Genomic DNA, 20,680 nt, shown 5'->3' on the forward strand with positions numbered 1-20,680 from the left:
CTGTCCTAAACATACAGTAGACACATCACTGATGATTAAGCACAGGCACTGAACCATTCGAGTTATCGGTGACTGGGAAATCAAATGGGTTACAATATACTGTATGTCATTAACTATGTCATCTAAATTAAGCGTTGCCGTCATCATCATTATCATGATCGATAAATGGACAATTTACAAAAAGTTAGAGTATGTGCACCCTAAGTATAAACCAAATATCATCCAGGTTATTTAGCTTCAGCATTATTCATCACAGCCCAGAGACCTATTGTATTGTATCATTTTGATGCCCGAAATCCAAGCCAGCTATTTGGTTATCATTAACACACTGCTGAAGCATGATCAGGGTTTAGTTTGGTATTTACACTAAGGCACTCCTGTGTTCCATGGGGACTCTGTCTAACAGAGCATTGAGTACTGAAGCGATTAGAATAATTGGCCATCTCCTGCTGTAGAAACTAGGTACATCAGTGCGGCCAGTGGCTCTATTGAGCCTGACTGACACATAAGCACACACAAGCACATGCATGTGCACTCACACACACACACACACACACACACACACACAGTAGTTCTTTCTCTCTCTCAGCGCCAAAGATGTGCAGCAAAAGTGATTTTCTGGTAATGGGTGACTAGGATGCTCTGTGGGATTTGTAATGCCTGGGAGTAAGTGTTAATTGAATAAAACAAAATAATTGTTCTTTGAATCGTATTAATCTTTGCATAGTTATATACAATAGCCTTTTGGATTGCTCATTGTGAGACTGCAGACACAATGTGTGTTTAAGTTTTAACAGGTCGATTAACTACTGTTTCACCTCACTGATGGCAAATTAATGACTTTCAATATACTGTAGTGCATGCCCTAATTGTTGTGCTTTGTGTTTAACAGTGAGTGCGAGCCAAACATCTTCAACCAAATTGTAAAGTAACTATTCTCTCTTTTTTTTTTTTTCACAGAGATGTGCCTTGTCTTGAAGAGGGCCACTGGATTTAAAAGTATTTGTGAGTCTCCACTCAAACTGTGGTTTTAGTGATTCTGAGCTGGGCTTTCACTGTCAAGCACAGGTTGATTGTGCCTGGTTCACCAACGCTGTGTTCTCAGCCAACTTCTCCTTCACTGCATGAAATAAAACACTCTACAGGATTGCCCTCCATGGTTTCTGCCCTAATCAAGACCATATCATCCTACATTGAAAAGATTTGCAAAGGAATGTTTACAAAGAAATTGGCGAACCCCATAAAGAAGAAAGAGAGAAGCGAAAATAAAGAGCCCAAATTGACCACTGATTTGCAAGCACACAATCTAACTTTATCTACCACACTGAAGACTACAGTTAAAAAGATCTCCAAATGCTCTTCGGCACGTAACATATCGCTTGAAGAAGACGACGGCAAGAACGACTGCTCATCCCTTTCACCCACATTCAGTTATCGTGTAGCTATAGCAAACGGACTCCCCAAAAACTCGCTTCTTTTGAATAATAATGAAAGTATCTTTCCAGAGGTTCTTTCAATTGATAGCTACTCTGACTCCTTGAGTGAGACCAAACCTGTCCGCAGACTGGATGAACATAAATCACACACTATGCCAGTAAGACGGAACAGGAAGAGCCTCATCAGTTTGGCTCCCTCTGATGGTAGTTCAGAGGGTGAGCGGGTAGAACGCTCCAGTCTACACACGCTCCGGCTGGGTGCCCTACGCAAGCTAAGGAAATGGAAGAAGAGTCAGGAATGTGTCTCCTCAGACTCCGAGGTGAGCAACTGGAGGAAGACCCTGGGCATCCGGAGCAAGTCCCTGGATCGCGCCGGCCGGCAGCAGAAGAGCTCCACCCTGGAGCCTGGCTCCTCCTCCACAGGGTGTATCAGCCAGACCCAGGATGTCATGGAGATGATCTTTAAGGAGCTTCAGGGGATCAGCCAGATAGAGACAGAGCTGTCTGAGCTGCGTGGCCATGTAAATGCCCTAAAGAGCTCTATTGATGAAATCTCCAGCAGTGTGGAAGTAGTTCAGAGCGAGATTGAGCAGCTTCGCTCAGGATTTGTCCAGTCTAGAAGGGAAACACGTGATATTCATGACTACATAAAACAGATTAGCCACCAGGCCAATAATTCAACACTGAGGTTCATCAATGTTCCTGAGGAAAGGTCAGAGAAAACTGAGAGTGTTATATATAAAATAATGAAAGACAAAATGGGATTTATTGATGCCCATAAATCAATTAAAATTGAGCTAGCTCATAGGTTAGGGCAACAAAGAGAATGTTCCAATGCAAAACCTCGCCCTATTATTGTTATTTTTGCAACACCTCAAGATAGGGATTTAGTCTTGAAAAAATGTTATAAACTTAAAGGGACAGGTATTACAGTCTCTACTGATAGCTTGACCCATGATGGAAAGGAGAGAAAAGACAAAGCAATGTCTTCCTCACAAACCTATGAAAGCATGGATATAAAGGTCTCGGGAAAGGATAAAGTAGTGGAGAGTGATGACTGGGACTCAATGGACAGTGATAAAGAGTTAGATGAATTGAGCAGAAATAAATATGCAATGGTGGTTTCAAAGCCTGTTCACAAGAGCAAATCAGAGAAGAGGAGGTCCCATGACCATAGCCGGTCAGGAGATGAAGCAGGATACTCGGGCTCAGTGCACTATGCTGATGACTCATATGATGACCCAGACAAGCATGCAAAGGCATACTACTCTGATTTGACCCCTGGCTGGCTTTCCCAGAGTGACTACTCCACTCCTAAACTCAGCCGCTCTGAGTCTGACTGCTCAAAACTCTGCCAGTCATACTCTGAAGACTTCTCAGAGAGTCAGTACTTTACACGGGCTAATGGCTGCTCCCTGCTGTCCTCCTCAGATCAGGAACTGTGGCAGAGGAAACAAGAGGACATGGCCTCCTCCTGGTATGCTAGCCCAAGCCACCCACTCAGCCAGGAGAACCAACCCTATGCGGAACACAATGAGGTTGAGACCACAGAAACTATTGACAGTGGGGTGAGCAATGGACTTGTATGCATGTCAGGGGACAGAAGCCACTACAGTGGCTCCCAGCTCTCTCTGCAGGGTGACCTCTCACCCTGGAAAGACTGGCATCATCTGGAGCAAGGTGCTGACTCTGGCCTGGAAGCCTCCATAGAGGTCAGCAGCCCCTTTGACCCATCAACCATCCCTGGTTTCCCAGAGAACATCACTAAATGCCAGGAGGTTGATTTACAATTTGAAGGGGATGAAGATTTTATGATGCTTGACAGAGATTCCGCCCTGCCACCTATAACCACTCACATCATTCCTCCTATCACAGAAAGAGAGTCTGCCATGAAAACATCTGTTCGCCAGTCTAAAGAGGGATGTAAAGCGATCACTAAAGAAAGCGCTAAAGTGGCATCTAAAGATGCCTCTAAACCTTCTTCTAAAGTGACACATAAAACGGCGACCAAATTGGCTCCTAAAGATGAAAACTCTAAAATATCATCTAAGGAAGGCCCTAAGGTATCTGCTAAGGTTTCACCTAAAGTGGCCTCTAAAGCAGCTCCTAAAGAGTCATCTAAGGACCTTCCTAAACCAACAGCTAAAGAATCTCCTCAAGGTGTCCCTAAAGAGGGTCCTAAACTCACACCCAAAGAGGCTACTAAGCCTCCCCCTAAAGAAGTGACTAAAGTGACATCTAAAGTCACTTCTAAAGAGGCCACTAAAGTCACTTCTAAAGAGGCCACTAAAGTCACTTCTAAAGAGGCCACTAAAGTCACTTCTAAAGAGGTCACTAAAGTCACTTCTAAAGAGGCCACTAAAGTCACTACTAAAGTGACCCCAAAAGATAGCCCATTATTGACTCCTAAAGAAAGTCCTAAAGAATCACCTAAAGAGAGTCCTAAAATAACACCAATAGAGAGCCCTGTTGCAACCCCTAAAGAGTCTCCTAAAGAGTCCCCTAAAGAATCCCCGAAAGAATCCCCTAAAGTCATTGCTAAAGAGCCCCCCCAAGTTACTCCTAAAGAGGGTCCAAAAGTTGCTGCTAAAGAGGTTACCAAAGAAGCTGCAAAATTGACCCCAAAAGAGGGCCCTAAGGAGGTTCCTAAAGTAGCATCTAAGGAGGCCCCTACAGTGACCCCTAAAGAAGCTCCTAAAGTTGCACCTAAAGAAGCCCCAAAGGTAGCCTCTAAGGAGATTCCTAAAGTGCCCCCCAAGGAGGCTCCTAAAGTGGCCCCCAAGGAAGCGCCTAAAGGGGCCCCTAAGGAAGTCCCTAAAGCAGCTCCGAAGGAAACATTCCCTGAACTGGATGTCAATCATAGCTTTCACCAGACTCAGACTAAGTCTGCGACCATGTACCGCAGTCAGAGTGAGATTCGATCAGAGAAGGTTGAGGAGGTGCCCAAGTCCTGGAGCAGTAGGCTCAGCATAGATCTCAGTGAGAAGTCCTTTGGCTTTGGCTTTGGCTCTACACTGCAAAGGGCCAAGTCAGCCCTGGAGGTTGTCTGGAAGTCTGGCTCTCAGACCCCTGCTCCCACTGAGGAGCCCGCCAACTCCTCTTCCTCATTTATGGGTCGCTTCCGCACCCTGTCTACGTCCACTGCCAACGACTCCAGTACTACCATAGACTCAGATGTCTACACAGAGCCGTTCTACTACAAGGCTGAGGAAGAGAAACCAAATGCAGCAGTAGCAGAAGTTGGGGAACAGCCAGTGGACAATGAGACTCACTATGTTGAGGTGATGGAGCAGGTGCTAGCTAACCTGGAGAACAGAACTAATGCCAACGAGGCAGAGGAAACAGATGAGCCTGTGCAGGAGTATGAGACTTCTCAGGACTATGTTGTGTCTGATAACGCCTCTCAAGACAATGATGCCTCTCAGGATTTTGAGGCCTCTCAAGATTTTGAAGCCTTAGAGGACTATGAGGCAAGCAAAGAGGCGTGTGTTCTGGAGTATGATTGCAGTTTGGATGAGCAATATGATGAAGAGTATAGCGAGGACTATGAAACCCAACTGACTGAGGACACAGCTGAATATGATGCCATGGTGGAATACGTGGATGTAGAAGAACCGGATGAGACAGAGGACAATGATGTGACAGAGGAGATGGAAGAGGGGGATGAGGAGTTAGAGGAGATAGAGGAGATAATGGAGGAAGCCTCTGAAGTGTCTCAAAAACAACAGCAGGAGGATGAAAACAAAAATGTTCCAGAGGAGAAGCCTGCAGAGGCCCCACCCAAGAAGCGTGTTCGTCCAACATTCAAGGAAGCAGCACTGAGGGCCTACAGGAAACAGATGGCTGAGCTGGAGCAGCAGATCCTGGCAGGGGGTATGACTCTTTACTCCTTATTATCTGTCAAAATGTCTGTCATTTTGCTATTGTAGTGATTACATGCTCTTACATATGCATCATACGGCCATAACATAGTGCATTTATATACTATTACTCAACCATCAGAAATCTGAGAAAGAAGCACCTGGGATTTTTTTTAAACTTCAATTATGTAATAATAGTAAGTCCTAAATGCTCCTACAGTGTTAGCCTGCAATCAAAAATCTGAATGTTAGTGTTTTTCTATTACTCAGAATTGATATTAACAGTTATATGATATTAACAGTTTTGATAACAGAAAGTTCTTCATGTTCTTCAACATTTTGCTCATAGAAATCCAAAAATATAGGAACTCACACCAGTTCAGGTTTCATTGGTTTATCTTTCAATGCTGTCGTGGAGACAAGTTTAAGTCTTGGAGCTTTGGTGGTATAACATCCTTGGATTTATGGGAACCTCAGACTTTGTTCCACCGGCACAAAGGATTTGTGGGACTTGAATTGACTTAGGAAGCTTGATTTGCCCCTGACATTCCTTGGAATTGTTAATTGATTTTGAGTGGAATGACAAAGTGAAGAGAGGACTTTCTCTGAAGGTGGATGCCAAGGTTAAGTTTGGTGTTAGACTTTGTATCCCCATGGTGCATTGCTAGATTCTCTTAGAGTGAATTGAGGCTTTGGAGATAGATTTGTCAGACATGTTTTCTTGGGATTTGTCATGTCTCATTGAAATTTAATAGACCTAAAATGGTACAGCAATCCTAGTCCCTGAAGCATATACAGTATAACAGACTTCAGTCTGTTATTAAGGATCAGTGGGGCCGCGGTGAACAATACGATTCTTTACATAGCCACATACCACCTTGCATTGGTGTATGTTTGCGATGTTTGCCCTTTGGCCATTTTTTAAATTCAATTTGAGATATTTTGATAATTCCCACTAGTAGCAGAATATTGTGCCATTACTCTAATTAATGAGTAACAGTTTTTAAAACGGCATATTTCTTTCGTTTCTTTGCGGTGGTTGCCTTGAAAAATCATAACAAACAGACTGGAGCTGATATGTTGAGGCTTACTCAGACAGAGATATGGTTTAAGAAAAACGGGATTGTATAAGTGGTTAGGATTGATTAATAGAAGCAAAAATGAAAGTCTTTCAATTGGAATGAAAAAAAAAACATTTTTCCATATGAGCAGTGGCAGGGCCCAGGGAATTTCCACTCTTACTTAAAATGAAAAGGCTCTTGACCTACATGTGGAGCAGCAACTGTGAGTTTCTGTGCTCATGATGAGGCAGGTGCTGTAGTACAGAGAATACAGGCTACAACTGAAGGCTATGACGGGTGTGTGATGGATATGTGCACAAACTGTCCAGTGGCCACATACACCATCCTGCAGAGAACAAATTTCAGGACTGTTATTTACTAAACCTCTCAGATTAGGAGAGCTACAGTATTCTTTCTCTGTGCTGTCTGATATGTTCCAGCCCATGCCCACCACATATTAAAACCAACAAAATGCAAGTTGACATCAAACATTATAAGACAAGATATAGAGACGACTACACTGTACACTCTACATTAATTTCTAAATTATTTTGGACATGTCATTCTGAAACCTCTAATAAGTGGCCTTAGTTTTGGTCTGGACCTATGTTTCTAATGATCTAAGATCAATATCAGGTCACATGACCATATGAACCAGCGCTTCCCTTTTATTTTTCTTGATGAGCAAAGCCTCTTAGATTTAAGCTGCCAGTACACACATTAGGAATAGAAGGCGACAGTACAGCTTCTTTAATAGGTATGACACCTTAGTATCCCTCCAGGATTAATAAAGCATGTGCCAACTCATCCATCTCAATACAGTGACAATACATGCAATATTTCACTAGATGGATGGCTGTTCTTTTAGGTGGGGCTATAGCAGCGTAGGCAGGTTTGCCTCACTGTAAGCAGGACCACCCTGCTGGGACAGTAGTATGGGGAACACTGATATAAAATTCAGACTTGCGTTGTAGACTGCTCTCAGATGAGCAGAGATCCTTTTCTAAGATACATATACTAGCCCTGGGTGTTATTTTGGTACATTTATAGCTGTCAGCCTAGATAAAGCCTGGGTGCTGGAGCAGTGCTCCCTGCCCTCACTGTGTAGATGACAGTGCAGCAGGTCTTTAGGCCCCCTTTTAGGATAGATAGTTAAGAGTGGAGTTCTTTTTCTCTGTCTCTTTCTTTTTCTCTCTTTCTCACTCTCACTCTCACTCTCACTCTCTCACACACACACTTTCTTTCTCTCGCTCTCTGTCTTTGCCTTCCTCTCTCTCTCGTTCTCTTAGCTGATGGGTTGTTCTCCGTGCTCGTGCTCTGAAGCATGCTGGCTGGGCTGTTTGGGAGCTGTGAAGGGAGTCTCAGCAGTACTGCCACTCCTGCCAGGCCTGTCTTCACTCGGCTACAGCAGTGTCTGTATTCAGATGCTAATTCACACTCCCAAGGGCATTCTGTAACCAGGTCAGCCTTGCTTGGAATATTTATAGAGGTCTGCTGCTAGTGAAGTTGCTGCTTGCTCCTAGGGGAGCCGAGGCAGACCTCTTCATGCTTAGTGCGCCATATCTAGAGGAAGTGTGGATATGAAAAATGCAGATAAGGAGAACGAGGAGCCTCTGTTGTTGTTTTTAGGTGATACAGTCCCACTCACTCACTGCTCCAATATCACTGCTGTCAGCTGACTGCCTTTGGAAATAGGGAAAGCCTCTACTCCCCAATTTACGCTCACAGCTGGGAAGAGCAATGACTCCTGTTTACAATACATCTGTAAAAGCAGGAAATACTTCTGCCCGCCGTCTCCTGTCCAGTTTTTTCAATACATCTTTTGTTTCTCTGCGGATACTTTCCCTCGGATGAAGACAGATCTCTGTCAACAGCCTGCCTGTCAGCCACTGGCATCCACAAAGATGGAGACCTCACATATGCCTTTTGTGTTCCTTGGCAAAGCTCTTACATAATGTAGCGTGCTTAAGTGCTTTCTATCAGAGAACGTCAGATACCATTAGGCCTGTTAAAGGGAAAGGCCACCCCCAAACAGAATTTGCATATTTTATTCCTATGACTTAGACAGCTGAATTTGGGATAAATATGAATGCGTCCCTTTGCAAAAAAATAATAAAAAACTTAGGCATTAGTGACAGCGTTAGCAGTCATCCTTTGCACTGTATTAGCAACCTTAACTGTTACTTGGTAACATATTATCCATTACTTTGCTCTCCAGTGAAATCACAACATAGTTTGCTCTGTTACCTCTGCCTTTCACACACAAGAAGAAAGATGGGAAATTAGTTCTTAATGATTGGACAGTTAGAACACTGTGATGGTGGAGTTAGCAAAAAACGTTTAGACATGCAGGTGATATTGACTTGAACAACTCTCTCACAAAGCACATCAAATGTAGAACGTTTTGTTTATGTTGTTCTTCATCACATTATTATCATCAGTGTATTTTTTCTGCTAAAATTGCAAGACAATAATCTCAGACATCTACATCTACATCAAACAATAATCTACCCTATATCAGTACAAACACAAATATTTAGCTTTGATTAGATTATGGTCGATTAGATTACACCATGTCATATTACAGTATTTCCTGATTGGTTTTGTGGAGATGAGCCCCCAATGCTCTATTCCTGGTTCATGCCTACAGGGATTCCTTTTTTGTGTTGAAATTGAACTAAATAAACCCTTTGACATCAGCTTGCCACAGCCACAATCGTTTAGTCACAGTTGAGAAAATAGGAGCTAGGGAGAACAGGGAGTGCTAGTATTGTAGATCTAGTTGAGTGGAAGAGTATGTGCTGTCCTCTGTGGCGGGAAATAGTCCTATGTCCTATGTGGTATTGTAACTGTTTTGTGGTATTGTTTGAGTCAGCATAGGACGGGCAGGGGTCCGCTGCAATCTTGGTAGCCCATACTGCTAAAACTAAATTTACCAATTAAATTGAAAAAGGAGCCCATGTGTAACTTGAACTTGAAAGTAAGCATGAAAATTTTTAATTGCTTTCACAGGTTCCCGCTCCTACAGTATTTTTTGTCTGTATTAGTAAATGTTTCATTTCAGGAGCATGTGCTTCTTGGAACTATCCATCCTACCTGTTGTTTGAAAATAAATAAAGAAAACTACACTGTATCTTTATCTTTACTAAGGAGTTTTCCCAAGGCATGGCCTGATTTGTTTACAATCTAATTTTCTTCCAAATAGGTGGCATACAGTATACTGTACATTGTTGTCACCGAATCAATAAGCTGAATACATTTCTTATATAACAAAACCTTTATAATTAAGCAATATTACACCTGAGTCAGTTGAGTCAGCCAGCCAACTTGAGCTAATACTTTCTAGCACACAAAACTGCCTTGCTAGCTCAATCTTGTTGTAACTAAGATATCTGCTGAAAAAAATAATTTTTCCATGGACAGATTTAGCTACTACGTCCGCAAACTTCACGTATTTTCAAGTTAGTAGCACCGTGTCACCGACTCACCGGCACAGCTGATGGAGGATGCCAGAGTGTCTAGTAACATCAAGGCTGAACAGAGTTATATTTAAATATATTGTATAATAATATATGGCGGAGTAATATTTTTAGTGATGAGCAAGGCTAGGTGTGCTGTCATGCTGATTTGATCACGTTCTAAATGTCTAGTTGACCAATCAGATTGCTTGGTCGGAACTACCTGTTGTATAATCTGTTTTTTATGTTTATAACCCTTCACTTATGTGAATTCTTGGCAAGCCAGTCATGACTGATTTCCTGGTCTCTTGTAATTGTAATGATTGTTATACTGATATTGAGGACTTGCCTCCTTGTGAGTGTGAGTGAGACTGTGTAAGTGTGTGTATGTGTATGTATATGTGTCTGTGTGCCAGCGGTCCATTACATGTGTCGTTGTTTGTGTATGTATGTATAAATGTGTGCACGAGTGTGTGTGTGTTGGAGCTGAGGTCAGTACCTGGCCATACTATCAGCCATGTGCAGGCTTTGCTGCTCCAGTGAGCTCTGGTCGATGTGCTGTGTGACCATGTGTGTCGCCACTGAAGTGCAGGATTTACCGCTAGTATTGCTATCTCAACACATTACCCACAGCACAGCCAAGTTTCCTCCACCAATCGATTACATTTTTATTCCACAGATTTAGGGCCCCTCCGAAATGACCTTTATATCAGCGCCCTAGCCTATCTTTGTGGCCTTAACTAGTGTAGCTGCAGGCTTGCTGCTAGTGAAGATGGCTCTATCTTGTGTAACTGTGCTGTAAGTGGCTTTGCTGGTCACTGTCCATGGTACCCACATACAGCCCAGCTTCTCTTTGTATTGTTGCTCTGTGGTGTGTGCAAAGTCTGGGGTTTCCTCATGCAGTGGCAACATTTGCAACAACAGTTACCAACAAAATAAAAGATATAAACAAAATGTATTCATATTGTGGGGCAATTCGCTCTCAAAATAAAAAACTTTTTGCTAGTGTTATCTCCGTTTCCCTGGAAATACATGGGGTCTGACTAATAACTTGAAAACAATCAGTCACGTCAGTAGACTCCTATGTAATGGAACCTAGTTTACTACTCCAGCAAGTAGGCGGAGCCTTAGTAACGACCTAGCAACAGAGACCATTTCTAGTCCCTGTTGAGTCAGCCAGCCAACTTGAGCTAGCCTATCTTTGTGGCCTGGCCTTAACTAGTGTAGCTGCAGGCTTGCTGCTAATGAAGATGGCTCTATCTTGTGTAGCTGTGCTGTAAGTGGCTTAGCTGGTCGCTGTCCATGGTACCCACATACAGCCCAGCTTCTCTTTGTATTGTTGCTCTGTGGTGTGTGCAAAGTCTGGGGTTTCCTCATGCAGTGGCAACATGTCATCACTGTAGTGCCAGAAAAAACGTTTCTCCAAAAATTCCAACTTTTCAAGAATTGAGACAAACTGGCTGGTTTACCTCTTGACTACCATGCAATTTTTTTTTTACATTTTACAATTTAGCAATATAACCAGCAACCACTCATGGCGAAAAGGGAGGCACTCATGGTACTGTAAGGCACTTTGGATAAAAACATCCACCAAATTACATTATGTTATCAATAACGGCTTAGGCCCAGGGTCATTAACTATTTTGATGGTTATCATTAAATATTTTAATGATGTATTTTTTCACATGCAGGAGACAACATCAACTTTTAAGTAAAACAACAACAAAAAGCACATTAAAACTGGCAAAATTGTAGATTGATGCTTTCTGCAGGTCACCAACAATGTCTTACCCAGTGTTAGTACCACAGTTACTGTACCTGTCAATAACAAACAGTGTATCACGTCTTTCTGTGCAGAGCAGACATTTGATCTCTGAACAGCTGTTTTCTGTGTGAAGCACAGTTGATCGTGATTATGCTGACATTTAACACCCATGGATCAATAGCAGGGTAATTACGCCTGTGCATTTCATGGTTATTTAAAGGGCTTGCCCTCTCACAGTTTGTCTCTGAAATGGCAATATGATACCAACTGCTTATGTTTACATAATATCCCATGTAACCATGGCTATGGGTGTTAAGTCATACAATGTTATTGATCAAAGGCACTGTTTACTATTTGTGCTATATTGATTTAAAACGTGTGTTTTAATGTAGTACATGTTCCCATGTACTACATGAATGATCTTCACATTCTAACTGTTACCTGAGGATCTGAGGCTGTGTGACAATGCTTACACTGTGTTTCTACTGTATGTGTCTCTATTCATAGCCCTTATCCCTCAGGCGCATGTTGACTCTGTCTCCATTTCTGCATAAACTTGTTTGGCAAAGAGAGTTGTGTCATCACACTGTACTACTAGATTAGTGTCCTAACTAAGTGTTTGCCTATCTTTTAGTGAGCAGCTCCTTTCTAACTCTCTGCCCTCCTGTCCTCTTCTTCTCTTTTCAGATAGCAGTGCTTTGGACTCTCAGGTTTTAAGTCATTGTTAAACATTAACCACCTAGACCCTTGTGATTTCCCTGTTTCCATTCATGTGTACATCTGTGCATGTGTTTGTGTGTGCATGTGTGTTTCTATGTGTGTCTGTGTGGTTGTCTTTGTGTGTGTGCGTGTGTGTTTATATATATAGATGTAAATGGATGTGAAATAATACATCTACCTGTGTGTGATGTGTGAGTGAGTGTGTATTTGTTTACTTGTAGATAAATGTTAAGCAATATGTGTGTATGTGTATGTAAGTTCCAGTCAAGCATTAGAGAATGCTGCATGCACATTTTAGCCATCTTGCTGTCACGTTGTGCTGTTTATCTTTTTCTTCCTCTCTTGAGTTTCAATGCTCCCTCCTCAGTGGGGAGGGAGCATTATAAAACAGGCAAATCTGGCCTGAAGCGGCATGAGCGGCAAAACTCTCAGTCTTGAGCCCGCAAATTACAACGACGTGGAATAATTCGGTCTCTTGCCTGTGGTGCTTCCCTCCCTTCTCCCTGTCTTGTACTCCTCTTCTCCTCCCATTTATACTTTACCTCACTTGTGTCCTAAACTGACCTCCACATTTACTGTATCTTCCCAAGTTCTGTGGCTGTTGTGTGCTGCCTTCCCCTTAGTTGTGTGCACTTAAAGCGGTCGTGTGCTGCGGTTGTGTTGGGCTGTATCTTAACATTGCGCTTCTCTATTCTCGCTGCAGACTCGCAATGTCCTGGATCCCAAAGTGCTCGGCCTGCAGTCTGGAGGGTGAGTGGTGCCTCGCTTCTTGATCTGTGCAACAGTGATGTTTTGTATTAGAATCAGAATCAGAATCAGAATCAGATTTATTTTCACCAGGTACATTTTCAAATACTAGGAATTTGACTTGGTGAAGTTGGTGCAGTGCAATATACAAGCATTTAGACAGACAGACAAGCAGCAATCAAGCTTTGCAAATAGAATTGAAATATCAAATATCAGATACAAAGAAGAAGAAAGAAGAGATTCCTGAAAAAAAAATATATACAATATATACAATAAGTGTGGTGACTAAATGGGTCAGCGAGGGGCTTTTTACAAGGGCTCAGTAGCAAGTTGCATTTGACCAAGTACCAAAAATGAATAAATAGTGTTACTGTACAGGGAATACAAATACGATACTATGATTATGTATTTACAGATGTACAATTTGTGTGGAATTGTACCATGTTAAGTCACATGTAGCACAAATGTTACATGCTGTTTCTGTGGCCCTGGTATAATCACTAGCCTTGTTCTGTCATGTACCACAGAGAAAAGACAAATGTACAAGACAAACTGATTTGCGTTCACAACATCTGTAATGGAACTTATCCTCTTGGCCTCACATGTCTGGACGAGGTCTTATCTGGAAATGCACATAAATTGTTGATCACGAAAATCTATGTGATGGATAGATGCAGTCAACTGTTGTCATTTGATGTCATGAGGAAACAGCATACGTAGTTATTCAGCCCCCCCTGACCCCAGCTCCTGCCGTGACTCCAGCCATCTGTAGCATACGGCGTGCACAGCGGCAGAGAGAGAGGCAGGGGCCCTTGGGTGAGGCCAGGGCCTGCGCGGCTCGTCACGTTGAGGAAGGTTCAGGATTTTTATCTTCAGGGTCATACCGCTGACGGAACAGCTGGAGGAGCTTTATCTGTGTGGAGGCATTGGGGCCATGATGTCATGTCGAGGTCATTAGAGAGGGTTTGAGTGACAGCTGAGGTGATGCCGCCAAGAGCCTCGCGGGAAAGGAGCAAGACCGGTGGGAGAGGCGGTGGGGGAGCCATGTTGTGTGCCCAAGGGAGTTAGAGGATAGAGAGAGAGTGAGGGCACTGGAGTCTTTATGTGGTCCCAGACAAGTGAAATAGACAGAGAGAGAGAGAGAGAGAGAGAGAGAGGCATAGTGACTCATTTTAATGTCTTTCCATTGTTGAGGCTAGGAGCTAATTGCTAGGCAAAATTTCTTGCTGTACTGAGCCATCACTACCGAATTAATAATAATATATATTCTTTAATGGGCATTGCTGGAGTGGTTATCTTGTGACAGATTGAGATAAAGAGTGAGAGAGGCACTCTATGGAAACAGGGTGAGACAGATTACAGGGAGCCCCAGCGTAGGTGGTCAGCGCCAGGGGAAGAGGAGGGGAGGGGGTGAGACAGGTTAGCTAGGAGGCATGATCCATGGTGTTTGCTGGCTGTATAAATCAAGGCCCCCCTTTCAGCGTAGTAATGTCTCCCCCAGCATGGCATTATTATGATATTAATACACCCTAAATCTGTCTGCTTCTCCAGGGCTGGCAGTATTCTTTATGGTATTGACAGCATGCCAGATTTACGCCGCAAGAGGACACTGCCTCTTGTCCGAGACCTGGTGAGTCATCTGCCTCAACAAGGTTATGTGTGATTTATGTCAAATATATCTGACTGACCCCACATTATGCCACACCGATGGAATCCTGCTCTGTATAGGAGGCAGCCTCAGTCCTGCTTAAGGCAATAACAGGAGTTTTACTTTACTGGCACCCTGAGAAACTTACAATGCGCTGTAGAACACCAGTGTTTGTTTCTCATCATTATGTATAATAACCATAGGACTTAAATATTAACAGTGTTTTGTGAAGTGAAGTCTCTTTAACAATAATGATTATCAAAACAATAAGAACTTCAACCGGATTTGTAATTTCAAATACAAACATATTAAGTATCTGAGCACATGATAGGGATGACTGACATTATTTACCTCATTCGGCTGTGTTCTGCAATTCAGAAATGAAACAGGTAAAAAATAACATAACACTTATATAGTGATAAAAAGACAGAAAGGAGTTGATTAGTGATAAAAGCAACCGCTTAAAACACTAGCAAGCTACTTAGCGTAGTGTGGCGCCATGCGGGAATGTTAAATTTAACCTTAGCCATAACTCTATAGCTCGATTAATTAGCCTAGAGAGGGTGTTTAAGGCGTTGCATCACGCTGATGCTCCCCCATTTGTTTTTATTGGAACATAATGTGTCATAACGTATCCCACAGAGAGGCCTACAACAGTGCAGTCCACCGTAGCACTGTGCCAGCACCATCAACACACTGTTAGTCTTTCTGAATGACAACATGCCATCTTGATGCCAATAGTATTCCTGTCTGTTTATGACTGTTTGTCCAGTATGTTTTGCGCAGTACCTGTCTGTCTTGTCAGTGTTTCTCATCATCATATATTGTAGCCTATAGGACTGAAATATTATCCTTATGACAGCTCTTTAAGTGAAGTCTCTTTAAACCACCCTGTCCATAAACTCTTTTAGTAAACTCTTAAGATTTAGAGTTTCTTGTCAAATTATACCAGGCAAAATGCGTTTTATGCAAATGATAATGCAGCTTGATGTCATACACATAGATGCTGATGAATGTTTATATCACAGTGAACAACATGAGTTGATGCTGTATTTGTCCATATCTCTCATGAAATTAATAACCAACAATGTCTTGGTAAGTATGGGATGTCGTTTTTTTTTTTTTTTTTTTTTTTTTTTTTTTGGATCTTGCGTGTATATTTGCCATTCCTACATAGACCCATAACAGCTATGGGTGATATTTTTCAGTGAGTTGTCAGATTTCAGCCTCGCCGATGCTTGACCATTTTTTTTTGCTTGGCAGGTTTTGAACATTAAATTGAATTTGAAATGTTGACAACTCAACCCAAAAATATATCCGAGGACTTCATTGACTTCTGATTTAACTGTGTGAGGCTTTTAAATCATGTAAAAGTGACACTGAGCAAGCCTTTTACACGTGGGATGAAGTCAGTAGTCAGCAATCTAATTGGTCCCCTCTCATGCCTCTCCTTTGTCAATGTCCCCCATTTGCTGTGTGATTGCTTCAGGGCAGCAACAGCGTTCTGATTGGTCGGGACGGGGGGGTTCCCCCACTTTATGGTGGGGTGCAAAAAGAAAAAAAAATGTTGAAAATCGATTTGCAAAGCACTTTACACTGAATGGATAACATCTGGACACAGGATCATATTGTATTGCCCGCAGCAACCTCAGCACAGTGGCAGTGCATGTTGATAAACTTACATCAACACTCACAGTTCATGTAGAGGTCACGTTCCCTCCTACATTTTCCATGGCTTCCATGGATCTTTACCATAGCTGGGCTGTACAGACAAGAGGGTCGTGGTAAAGACTGATCCAATATTGTCAGCTGTCCATGTCTGCATTCCTCTGTTACGTAAGCTCCACTAGTATGGGATAAATGTCTATCTATTTCCCTCTCTATATCTCTGGTCACCCAGGCTCAATGGAGATTAACATAGTAGCTAGTGTGTGTGTATCTGTTTGTGTGTGTGTATGCGTGAGCTGTTTGTGTTTGTGAGGGTGCCCTGTGCGGGTGTGCACTTTGTATGTGAGTCAGTGTGTGTATATCTGAGCATATGTACGCGTGCATTTGTGTGTATGTGTTTTGTGTGTGTGTGTGTGTGTGAGTCAGTGTTGTGCAGTACAGCTGGCTTCACCCATACATGAATGTGTGTGTCTTGTGTTTATCTGTTTGTGTCAAACTAATGCGCAGAGCAGACAGCAGAAAATATTATCAAAGCTTCATCCAACAGAGAACCAAATTTAAATGCCAAGCATGACTGCAATTTAGTAACTTTCAATGCATGAATGGATAAGGAATTATGTAAGTGCTGTATAATTTCTCTCGATGAGTAGTTGTCTTTCTAGAGCTCTATGCCCTAATCCAGCAGTCCTGCATGGCAGTTGAGACACCTATGCACTCAGTATGGATAAATACTGTTCCTCTGCTGTTTGTGCTTTCAGCTGTTCACCCTCCCACTCCTTGCCTAACGCAATTTCTTTATTTCTTTCATCTTCTATTCATGGCTCCCTGGAAATCACAGGCTTTGGTAAGCTTTCTCTCTGTCTCTCTATGTCTTTGCACGAGTGAAGAACATCAGATGTGACATACTATAGATGAACGCCTTATCTTCCAAGGGCTACAATTTATTATTCCATATGAATATTAACTAATTTCTATTTAGAGTTGTACTTTTATTATTTTTTTTAAATAACTCATCATCGCCCTTTTACCAACTGTTAAACTATATACAGTATGATGTGTATTAGATATATGATGAGTCAGCAGTTCTATATGTAAATCCATTTACATGTAGAATTGCTGATGGGCAAAATAATGTGGGTGGATTTAAATGTGTTCTCGTCTCCCTTTTCCTCTTCTTTCTCACTCACTCAGACCCTCGCTGCTCGAAAGGCAGGCATCTCGTTCGCTCTGGTGAACCGGTCCACCCTGAACAATGAGGACCTGGTGAGTACCTACACGCCCGCACGGCCTGCACAGAAATCACTGTCCGGTCATGGTGAAGTCTTGGTGGCAGGCCAGAGCTCTACAGGAGCATGGAGCGTTGAGGGGAAGGGACACCAATCCCATGTTCTCTTTATCTTTTTTACGTAAGCTTTGCCAAGACTGGGGACGCAGGGTAGAAGGGTAGGGGTTGACCGAGGACACAGTCTGGATAGTGCGGAGGCGGGGGAGGTTGGAACACAGACAAACTTTCATAGCTCGCTGTTTGCTGCGGCCGTACTTTATGACTCGGGATCACATTGCCAGGAACACGGGCCTCCAAAGATGAAAATTAGATGGATTGCATTAGTCACTGGCCTCATTTCTTTAACTGCGCATGCAGCATGCCGTCACTATTCAGCTTGATATTTTTTCCCACTGTAACAACCGTTGTATGTATGTATGTATGTGTGTGTGTGTGTGTGTGTGTGTGTGTGTGTGTGTGTGTGTATGTATGTATGTATGTATGTATGTATGTATGTATGTGTGTGTGTGTGTGTGTGTGTGTGTGTATGTATGTATGTATGTACAGTATGTATGTACAGTATGTATGTGTGTTTGTATGTATGTATGTATGTATCTATCTATCTATCTATCTATCTATCTATCTATCTATCTATCTATCTATCTATCTATCTATCTATCTATCTATCTATCTATCTTTGGTTTAATAAAGTAAAGATGCTTTCTGTGCTATCTGCGGTCAGCTAATCGCTCTTTGTGCTGTGCTCTGTCCATCAGATGAATTTGGCACAGTACAGAAAGAACTGAAACGGTGGAGGTTATTAAGAGATGGCCCCATCACTTCATTTAGACAATGACCTGCGTTTAATAATGAACATTGTGTTTCAGAGAAGGCAGAGCCATAGAGAAAGGGCAGAATGTCTCAATCGATGGCGAGAGAATCTTTTGCGCTGACCTCCAAAGCTCTGTCTGCATTAATTGATTGCAATCCTTCCCTCCCAAAGGGAGGAGAGTGTTATAGGAGGCAAACAGCAGCAGAATGCAGTTTCTCAGAGAAACAAACAAGCAGACAATTTCATATCTCCTTGTACACTTGTCTGCCTAAGCCTACAAGATTACGGGATTCAAATGAACTCCGTACATCATGCACACATTTCTTCAGTCCTTTTCAATTCAACTTTTCCATGGCCCTTTATTTGCGCACATCAGTGTGTTTATATGTTCAAATGACTCATCTATTCCACACGCTTGACTTGGTCTTCATGGTCCACGTGCCCAGTAGCCTAAAGTGACAGGGTTTTGATTGCTTACTGAGGGCCATGGGTTTGATTGAAGGGGCTGTTTGGACTTTAGGGATGGACGGCTAATGTCCCTGATGAGGGACAAACGACACGATAGATGGTGCGTGTTAATTGGTGTATGAGGGGAGCTGAATCTTGGGTAAAGTTGGAGATTGTGCAGCAGTGGTAAATAGGGTTTGAACTTTAGGGATGGATGTCTGATGTTCTGATTAGGGATGAACAAGGCGATGGACGGAGTGTGTTAATTGGTGGTCGAGGGGAGCCGAGTTCCGAGCAAAGCTGCAGATTGTGCGGCCTCGGTAAGTAGGACGAGCAGATGTCAGAGTTTTATCTGCTGCATTAAGTCCAGGAGAGTGCATCCCTGTGAGGACTGAGAGAGCGCTCAGTCAACGACCATATGCTGTTTAGGAGAGGCGATAAGAAGAGAAAAAGGAAAGAAAGGAAGGAAGAGAAGAGGAGAGAAAAGAGGGGAGGACAAGAGAAGAGCACAGCAGATGAGAAAGTGACAGTGTCACCATGACCCCACGGCCCTGATGTCTCTGATGTCACTAACCCAGCAGCCATGTTGAACAATTTGCCTTCTACTCCCTTGGCAGAAGTTTAGACCAATTTAGACTCCTTCCCTCTTCCTCATCCTCTCACTGTCTCATCTCTCCCCACCTCAATTTCTATCAACTCTCTCTCTTTTGCTTTGTCTCTCTCTTTCTCTCTCTCTTTCAATTCAATGCAATTTAATTTGATTTAAGTGGCATACATTGCCATATCCAACATACAACACCAGCAACAACAGTATTGACCATTAATAAAGAATAAAGAGAGTGTTACAAAATATCTATTAGCAGCTGAATATAAATTCAAAAGTATTTCATTAAGTATTTCAGAATGAATAATCAACAACAACCCTGTTGAACGCATTTCTGTTTCTCGCTTGTCTCCATGTTCCTCTGCTTTTTAGAGCAAAACAAAACGGTACGTGTGGGCTGGCTGACGGCCTGCGTGTCCACTAGATGTGCTGAACTGCACGTGATCTGAACACCAGAACCTTTTAACCGTGACTGTCAACATAAACTGTTTACCTGCTGAGACAGAGGGAGACAAGGGAGAGACTCAGTTTTATTGCCTGGACAAAGGAGGGAGAAAGGGACAGCCAGACATGGGTCAAATGGTATCTGCAAATAGATCTTCAGATACATGGGGTTTACTGCTTCAGGGCAATTCAAATAGCATCAGACAAGTTGTCAATCACAAAAGTATACAACTCCACAGTGACTTTCAAATACTTGGCTGTGATTCCCTTTGATTACTGCCTCGGGTAATTTCAGATAGTTTCATATAAATTGCCATTCAGAAAAATATACTAGATTGACTTTAAAATACGTGTTTCTGGCACTCATCATATTGTCCAGTGGGGCAAATCTCACCCAATTTGGCACCAAAGAAAGCAAATAAGCAAACCATAAAATGTATTTGCAATTACATAAGTCTGGGTGAAGTGTGATTCAAGGAATCCATATAGATTCCTTGTTAGGGCTGAAGGTGTACAGTAGGTAAAGCCAGAGATTACAGGTAGAGAAGGTTGGAGTTGGATGAGGAGGATGACGACTGCAGTGAAGCGGTTGACAAGAAGAACGGGTGGTGAAATTGGAGAGGAGGAGTGAAAGGAGGAGCGGAGAGATTAGATTGTTTTCTGTCACGCCGTGCTCAGGAGGAGGCCGTGGCTGCCGATCAATTCTGCCAGTGTCTGTGCACAGCA

General features: G+C 42.6%; 1 protein-coding gene across 1 annotated transcript in view; it reads left to right on the top strand.

Moving 5' to 3' along the window:
* Window positions 1–1,153: 1,153 nt before the first annotated feature.
* The window catches only part of LOC139663842 (protein unc-13 homolog C), a 111,272-nt gene continuing 91,745 nt past the window's right edge, over window positions 1,154–20,680 (top strand). The window contains exons 1-7 of the mRNA XM_071542598.1: window positions 1,154–3,967; window positions 4,196–5,309; window positions 12,268–12,290; window positions 13,004–13,050; window positions 14,599–14,677; window positions 17,202–17,207; window positions 17,555–17,626. Of these exons, the coding sequence (XP_071398699.1) occupies window positions 1,157–3,967; window positions 4,196–5,309; window positions 12,268–12,290; window positions 13,004–13,050; window positions 14,599–14,677; window positions 17,202–17,207; window positions 17,555–17,626 (4,152 nt within the window). The 5' untranslated portion in view covers window positions 1,154–1,156. The remainder of the gene's footprint in view (window positions 3,968–4,195; window positions 5,310–12,267; window positions 12,291–13,003; window positions 13,051–14,598; window positions 14,678–17,201; window positions 17,208–17,554; window positions 17,627–20,680) is intronic.

The sequence above is a fragment of the Centroberyx affinis genome, unplaced genomic scaffold (genome assembly GCF_046629955.1).
Source record: "Centroberyx affinis isolate AG114_WGS23_722 - 3 ecotype Tasmania unplaced genomic scaffold, CSIRO-AGI_Caff_v1 ptg004132l_1, whole genome shotgun sequence".
NCBI lineage: Eukaryota > Metazoa > Chordata > Actinopteri > Beryciformes > Berycidae > Centroberyx > Centroberyx affinis.